The sequence below is a fragment of the Myotis brandtii genome, unplaced genomic scaffold, assembly GCF_000412655.1.
Source record: "Myotis brandtii unplaced genomic scaffold, ASM41265v1 scaffold1094, whole genome shotgun sequence".
Taxonomy (NCBI): Eukaryota; Metazoa; Chordata; class Mammalia; order Chiroptera; family Vespertilionidae; genus Myotis; species Myotis brandtii.
The window spans coordinates 162,877-170,789 of NW_005353728.1; the positions used below are offsets into that span (position 1 = coordinate 162,877).

General features: G+C 59.0%; 1 protein-coding gene across 2 annotated transcripts; it reads left to right on the top strand.

Moving 5' to 3' along the window:
- The first annotated feature begins 625 nt into the window (after positions 1-625).
- Positions 626-2,025, top strand: LOC102259149 (centrin-2). 2 transcript variants are annotated; one of them, XM_014543456.1, is made up of 2 exons: positions 626-723; positions 1,272-2,025. In XM_014543456.1, the coding sequence occupies exon 2, from the start codon at positions 1,323-1,325 to the stop codon at positions 1,815-1,817; it is 495 nt and encodes a 164-aa protein (XP_014398942.1). In that variant the 5' UTR covers positions 626-723; positions 1,272-1,322; the 3' UTR covers positions 1,818-2,025. The 2 variants fall into 2 exon arrangements, with proteins under 2 accessions (XP_014398942.1, XP_005857342.1); XM_005857280.2 differs by having other exon boundaries at positions 639-733; positions 1,273-2,025.
- Positions 2,026-7,913: the final 5,888 nt, after the last annotated feature.

Consider the following 7,913-nt stretch of genomic DNA (forward strand, 5'->3'; position numbering starts at 1 on the left):
CCCGACTGGGATCCAACCGTGACCTCCGGGTTCAGAGGTCGAAGTTCAACCGCTGAGCGACTCCAGCTGGTCTTAATTATTTATTTATTTTAAATATTCTTTTCAGTCCTAACCGGTTTGGCTCAGTGGATAGAGCTCGGCCTTTGGACTGAATGGTCCCGGGTTCGATTCCGGTCAAGGGCATGGACCTTGGTTGCGGGCACATCCCCAGTGGGGGGTGTGCAGGAGGCAGCTGATCGATGTTTCTAACTCTGTATCTCTCTCCCTTTCTCTCTGTAAAAAATCAATAAAATATTTTTTTTAAGAATATTTATTGATTTTATTTTTTTTTATTGATTTCAGAGAGGAAGGGAGAGGGAGAGAGAGATAGAAACATCAATGATGAGAGAGAATCATTGATCGGCTGCCTCCTGCACGGCCCCTACTGGGGGGCATCGAGCCCGCAACCCGGGCACGTGCCCTTGACCGGAATCGAACCCAGGACCCTCCAGTCCGCAGGCCGACGCTCAGTCCACTGAGCCACACCGGCTAGGGCTGGTCTTAATTTTTTATTTATTGATTTTTAGAGAGAGAGAGAGACACACACACACACACACACACATGGATTTGTTCCATCTTCATACGCATTCATTGGTTGGCTCTTTTCTGTGCCCTGAGCAGGGATCGAACCCACAACCTCGGTGACTGGGAAGACGCTCCAGCCAGCGGCGCTGTTCGGCCAGGGTGAGCGGAGGTGCTTTGCAGGATGCTCCCCAGTCCAAGCCCCGCCCAGCCCGCCAGCCTCAGTTTCCCCATCCGTCACCCTGGACACTGCCGCTCCCTCTGAGGAGAAGGGGGGAGCTCTGGGGGAGGACCCAGGACGGGTCTGCTGGGCTGGGGGGGGGTCCCAGGAGCCTGGTGGGGAGGCCATGTGGCCAAGAGGATGGCTCTCTGCTGAGTCCTCTGGGCATCACCCGCCTGGGGAGGTTCCCTCCTCGGGCCTGGGTGCCCCCCCGTGCACCCTGGGTTCACAGCAGGTGCCCAGTAAATACCAGTGGGTCAAAGCGTCCCCCTTCCTCTGTCGCGCCCTTTCCCAGAGGCTGAGCCCTTCCCAGGTCTAGGCCGCCCCTCAGTCCTTCCCGCGGGTTCTCGGCTTGGGCACACCCCTCCCTCCTGTTACCTTTCCCCCAGGGGCCCGAAGAGACGCAGCCTCCTTGCTGGGCCTGGGCCTCGCGGCTGGCTCCCCTAACCCGCCTCTCCCGCCTCCCTGGCCCCCTCGGCCACCTGTTCCAGGCAGAGCAGACTCGGGCTCCCCAGCGGCCTCTCGCTTTCAGAAGGCGGACATGGCAGCGGCGTCCTCCCAGCGCAAGAGGGCGAGCCCCAAGCCGGAGCTGACCAAGGAGCAGATCCAGGAGATCCGGCAGGCGTTCGACCTCTTCGACACGGACGCCACGGGGACCATTGACGTCAAGGAGCTGAAGGTGGCGATGAGAGCCCTGGGCTTTGAACCCAAGAAAGAAGAGATTAAGAAAATGATCGGCGACATTGACAAGGAGGGGACGGGGAAGATGAACTTCAACGACTTCCTGACGGTGATGACGCAGAAAATGTGCGAGAAAGACACCAAAGAAGAGATCCTGAAGGCCTTCAAGCTCTTCGACGACGACGAGACTGGGACCATCTCCTTCAACAATCTCAAGCGTGTGGCCAAGGAGCTGGGCGAGAACCTCACCGATGAGGAGCTGCAGGAAATGATCGACGAAGCCGACCGAGACGGCGACGGGGTGGTCAACGAGCAGGAGTTCCTGCGCATCATGAAGAAGACCAGCCTTTACTGAGTCTCCTCTCCTCTTCTCTTCTGCTGCAAGCACAGCTTCCGTGCCTGCTCTTGTGCGAAACCTGGTTTTTGAGAAGCACAAATGTTTTTTCCCCATTAACCTCCCTGTACAACTTTAGTAACAACCTCACACCCATTTTCAACTTTTGTTGCAACTGTTCTCTGAAAACGTTCTTTGTGAGGTGACCTGCTGCTTCCGTTAATTCTCCAGAAAAGAACGAGAGCACATTGGAGCGCTCACCCACCCACCATTCTCCCTTGTGTTGCTTCGCTCTGGCGTGCGGCCCCGCCTTTATGGCGCCACAGGAGGACTTCGCAGGCAGACACACGGTGTAACTTTGTCACCACAAACAGCAGGCATCTCTGCGGCGGTTCTGGTTTGAATCGACACCTGAGTGCAGCGTTCTCTTTTAAAAAATCCAGTGAGCTCTCTCATTTGCATTTGAATGTGTTTTTCCTATTTGTTTTGTGTTAAAATAAAGCCTAAAAAAAAAAAAAAAGTTCCCCTTGCAAGTGGAGTGTTTAAGTGTCTACTGCGGCCCATTTTACAGAAAGAGAGAACCAAAGCCCCAAGTCCAGGCCTCAGGCACCCTACCAGGACCTGTGCTTTGGGGGTTCAGAGGACCTGGTGGGGGAGCAAGCCTGGGACCCGTGGGAGGGGCCGCCCAGCAAGGGTGGAGTAGGCAGAGGGAGGGCTGGGTGGGCACAGCTCCAGGCGGCCACAAAGGCAGTGAGGTGAGCATCAGGGGTGGGGGGAGGCCCCCATGATCCAGGCCCCAGGCTGGTTTCAGCAGCTCCTTTGTTGCCGGGCGGGCATCGAGGTAGCAATCAGCAGACGGGGATGCCCAGCAGTCCCCGGCTCTGTCATCAGCCCCATTTTACAGGCGGAGAGACTGAGGTCTCAGGCTCCCAGCTGGGAGGGTAGAGAAGCCCAGCTTCCTTGTAGCCCCCAGGAGGAAGCTGGTTGGCGGAGGGAGGGGCCAGCCCTCCCTGGACCCTCAGCCACCACCTCACTGGCCCAGCTACCCCGGACTCAGTGCCACCTGTCATCTCCCTGAGTGTCCTTGAAGATACAGCGCTGAGGTCTCTTCCTCCAGGCAGGCTTCCTTGAACACACTTAGGCAGACAGCATCATCTTTTGCGCTTCTGTGAACCGCCAGCCAAGGGTCCCCTTCTGGTCCCCCGGCTGGACCCATCCCTGGCAGGTCTCCTGTCCCCTCTTGGGGCGCAGGAGGGAAGGGATGAAGAGGGAGCTGTCTGGGACTCGATATAAACTAGATAAGGGCCCCCACAGATGTTCAGATCCCGATTCCTGGGATGTGATACCTTGCATGGCAAGATGGGCCTGTGGATGTGATTAAGGGAAGGACACTGAGCTGGGGAGAGTATGCTGGGCTCACTTCGCCACAAGCTTTTTATTTTTTTCTGTTAATCCTCACATGAGGATATTCCCCTGATTTTTAGAAAGAGTGGAAGGGGAAAGGAGAGACAGAGAAACAGCGATGTGAGAGAGAGAGACGCATCGATTGGTTGCCTCCCACACGCACCCCGACCAGGGCCAGGGACCTGCAACCAAGGTACGTGCCCTTGACCAGAATCGAACCCAGGACCCTCCAGTTCATGGTCCGACGCTCTATCCACTGAGCCACACCGGCCAGGGCTATCACAGTGTCTGTAAGTGAAGGAGCAAGGCAGGAGGGTCAGAGAGAGATACAGAGATACTACCCTGCAGCCGGGAGGACAGGCATTCGCCCCCGGAGCCCCTGGGAGGAACGGGCCTGTGATCACCGGGACTCCAGTCAGGGGAGACCCATCCTAAGACGTCTGCCCGCAGAACTGCGAGGTCCTGTGTGTTGTTCTGAGGAACTGAGGGCAGAAGGATGTGGCAGCCGCCAGAGAGAACGGCACATCACCAGCCTTGCTCCTGCCTGGCCGGCCCCTCCCTGAGGGCTGGGCTCCAGTGACAGGGGCACGCAGGTATGGGACTGGAACTGGTCGGGGAAGACACTCCCTCAGTGCCCTGCTGCTCCCGGCTCCAGGCTTTCCCCCTGGAAGCGGCAGCTCCATCCACAGGAGCTCCGCCAGCTGCCAGGTCAGGGTGGCAGGCGGCCAGCGGGCTGGGCCGGGTGTCCACAGGCATCCTGGGCGGCTCCCTGGCCCCCTGCGAGGCTGTCCCTCCCTACCTACCTGTGTGCCAGCTGCCAGGGACCCACAGTGTCAACAAACCAAACGGGAGCCTCCAGCCCCATGGAAGTCACCTTGGAAAACGCTGGGTGCCCACGGCTGGCGTGACTCAAGGGCTGGGCTTTGACCTATGAACCAGGAGGTCACGGTTCCATCCCCGGTCAGGGCACATGCCCGGGTTGTGGGCTCGATCCCCAGTGCGGGCCGTGCAGGAGGCAGCTGATCAGTGATTCTCATCATTGATGTCTCTATCTCTCTCTCCCTCTCCCTTCCTCTCTGAAATCAATAAAAATATATTTTAAAAAAGAAAAGGAAAAGCCGGGTGCCCACCCACAACACACAGCACCCCAACCCTGGGCCTGGGGTGGGGCAGGTGACTGGAGTTTAGCTGGTGCAGAGGGTGGCTGCCATCTACTCTGCTGTGACTAAGCCAGGAAGGCTTCTGAGAGGAGGAGGCCGGGAACCCTAGGGCTGCCCGCCCTGGAGGCGGCTGTCCACAGGGAGGGCCGAGGCTGCACCTGAGGGCCCAACGGGGCTGCCAGGAAGGGGCACAACTGGCCCCAAGGAACGAATGAATGGAGATGGGGTGATGGGGGCTCCAGTGGCCAGGGAGGCCCAGGAACAACCCCCCCAAAATCAGGTGGCACTGACCCAGAGGGCAACTGTGGCCTCGTTGAGCCTGGTGACACGGAGGCCCCAGACTCTGGAACCCGGCCGCCCCGGCTCAGTGGCTGAGCACCGACCTGTGAACCAGGAGGTTCAATTCCCAGTCAAGGCGCATGCCCAGGTTGCAGGCTCAATCCCCAGTGGGGGGCCTGCAGGAGGCAGCCCATCAGTGGTTCTCATTGTTGTTTTCAATATATTTTATTGATTTTTCACAGAGAGGAAAGGAAAGGGATAGAGAGTTTGAAATATCGATGAGAGAGAAACATCGATCAGCTGCCTCCTGCGGACTCGATATAAACTAGATAAGGGCCCCCACAGATGTTCAGATCCCGATTCCTGGGATGTGATACCTTGCATGGCAAGATGGGCCTGTGGATGTGATTAAGGGAAGGACACTGAGCTGGGGAGAGTATGCTGGGCTCACTTCGCCACAAGCTTTTTATTTTTTTCTGTTAATCCTCACATGAGGATATTCCCCTGATTTTTAGAAAGAGTGGAAGGGGAAAGGAGAGACAGAGAAACAGCGATGTGAGAGAGAGAGACGCATCGATTGGTTGCCTCCCACACGCACCCCGACCAGGGCCAGGGACCTGCAACCAAGGTACGTGCCCTTGACCAGAATCGAACCCAGGACCCTCCAGTTCATGGTCCGACGCTCTATCCACTGAGCCACACCGGCCAGGGCTATCACAGTGTCTGTAAGTGAAGGAGCAAGGCAGGAGGGTCAGAGAGAGATACAGAGATACTACCCTGCAGCCGGGAGGACAGGCATTCGCCCCCGGAGCCCCTGGGAGGAACGGGCCTGTGATCACCGGGACTCCAGTCAGGGGAGACCCATCCTACGACGTCTGCCCGCAGAACTGCGAGGTCCTGTGTGTTGTTCTGAGGAACTGAGGGCAGAAGGATGTGGCAGCCGCCAGAGAGAACGGCACATCACCAGCCTTGCTCCTGCCTGGCCGGCCCCTCCCTGAGGGCTGGGCTCCAGTGACAGGGGCACGCAGGTATGGGACTGGAACTGGTCGGGGAAGACACTCCCTCAGTGCCCTGCTGCTCCCGGCTCCAGGCTTTCCCCCTGGAAGCGGCAGCTCCATCCACAGGAGCTCCGCCAGCTGCCAGGTCAGGGTGGCAGGCGGCCAGCGGGCTGGGCCGGGTGTCCACAGGCATCCTGGGCGGCTCCCTGGCCCCCTGCGAGGCTGTCCCTCCCTACCTACCTGTGTGCCAGCTGCCAGGGACCCACAGTGTCAACAAACCAAACGGGAGCCTCCAGCCCCATGGAAGTCACCTTGGAAAACGCTGGGTGCCCACGGCTGGCGTGACTCAAGGGCTGGGCTTTGACCTATGAACCAGGAGGTCACGGTTCCATCCCCGGTCAGGGCACATGCCCGGGTTGTGGGCTCGATCCCCAGTGCGGGCCGTGCAGGAGGCAGCTGATCAGTGATTCTCATCATTGATGTCTCTATCTCTCTCTCCCTCTCCCTTCCTCTCTGAAATCAATAAAAATATATTTTAAAAAAGAAAAGGAAAAGCCGGGTGCCCACCCACAACACACAGCACCCCAACCCTGGGCCTGGGGTGGGGCAGGTGACTGGAGTTTAGCTGGTGCAGAGGGTGGCTGCCATCTACTCTGCTGTGACTAAGCCAGGAAGGCTTCTGAGAGGAGGAGGCCGGGAACCCTAGGGCTGCCCGCCCTGGAGGCGGCTGTCCACAGGGAGGGCCGAGGCTGCACCTGAGGGCCCAACGGGGCTGCCAGGAAGGGGCACAACTGGCCCCAAGGAACGAATGAATGGAGATGGGGTGATGGGGGCTCCAGTGGCCAGGGAGGCCCAGGAACAACCCCCCCAAAATCAGGTGGCACTGACCCAGAGGGCAACTGTGGCCTCGTTGAGCCTGGTGACACGGAGGCCCCAGACTCTGGAACCCGGCCGCCCCGGCTCAGTGGCTGAGCACCGACCTGTGAACCAGGAGGTTCAATTCCCAGTCAAGGCGCATGCCCCGGTTGCCGGCTCAATCCCCAGTGGGGGGCCTGCAGGAGGCAGCCCATCAGTGGTTCTCATTGTTGTTTTTAATATATTTTATTGATTTTTTACAGAGAGGAAAGGAAAGGGATAGAGAGTTTGAAACATCCATGAGAGAGAAACATCGATCAGCTGCCTCCTGCACACCCCCTACTGGGGATGTGCCCGCAACCAAGGTACATGCCCTTGACTGGAATCGAACCCGGGACCCTTCAGTCCCCAGGCCGACACTCTATCCACTGAGCCAAACCGGTTAGGGCCGTGGTTCTCATTGTTGATGTTTCTCTCCCTCTCTCTGAAGTCAATAAAATATATATAAAGAAGCCAGGACCCATGGGGGAAGTTGAGGCCTCCCTCTTGGCAACTCGGTACTCAGCACCCAGCTGGATGCATCCACTGGTTGATTCCTGTATGTGCCCTGACCGGGAATCGAACCCCCAACCCTGGCGTATTGGGAGGACTTCTAACCGAGCTACCCTACCCGGCAGCGCTGTGAGCCCGTCTTGGAGGCTCAGGCCCCGTCTGTCCTCCCAGGCCTGGACCCAGCCAGGGGTGCAGGGCGGCAGCCCAGGACCGGCCCTGACACAGCTGGAGCCACTCGCCCAGCCTGCAGACGGCAGAGAAGACAAACCCCCACCTGACACCTGGCCGGTCAGCCCTGTGCGCCCAGGTGGGGCGTCTCCAGCAGATAGCATCTGCCCCCTCCCACTCCCCCCAACCTCCTGCCCCCCAGGGCTCTGAGGATGGCGGGGGGTGCTCTCCGTGGGACCGTGTGAGGATCAGGGTTGGGGTGCCACTGCTAGGCCCCCTGCAAAGGGCGTCCCACAGGGATGAGGACCAGGTAGCCCACTTAGGGCGCCTCCCAGCAGTCTTTTATTTTAATCTCCCGAGGATACGTTTCCATTGGTTTTTAGAGAGAGTGGCAGGGAGAGGGAAAGAGAGAGAAACGTGGATTGGTTGCCTCCTGCACACGCCCCGGAGGGCGCCCCGACAAGAGCCTGCACACCAGGTGCGCGCCCTGGACCGCTGACCAGAGTCAAAGGCGGGTCCCTGCAGTCCGTGCGCCGAGGTTCTGTCCACTGAGCCGAGCCGCCAGGGCCCAGCTGGGTCTTTGTAAAGATGGGGTCAGGGCGCCCCCAGCTGGATGCCCGCGGGGGCCGGGGTCGGGGTTGCTTCCTGGGGGGCCGTGTCCGGTGGTGTCTCGCTCTGGAGATATGGTCCCTGCGGCGTCT

What these genes read in the sequence shown, in the direction of transcription:
- LOC102259149 (XM_014543456.1), top strand. Translation starts at nt 1,323, where the DNA reads ATGGCAGCGGCGTCCTCCCAGCGCAAGAGGGCGAGCCCCAAGCCGGAG.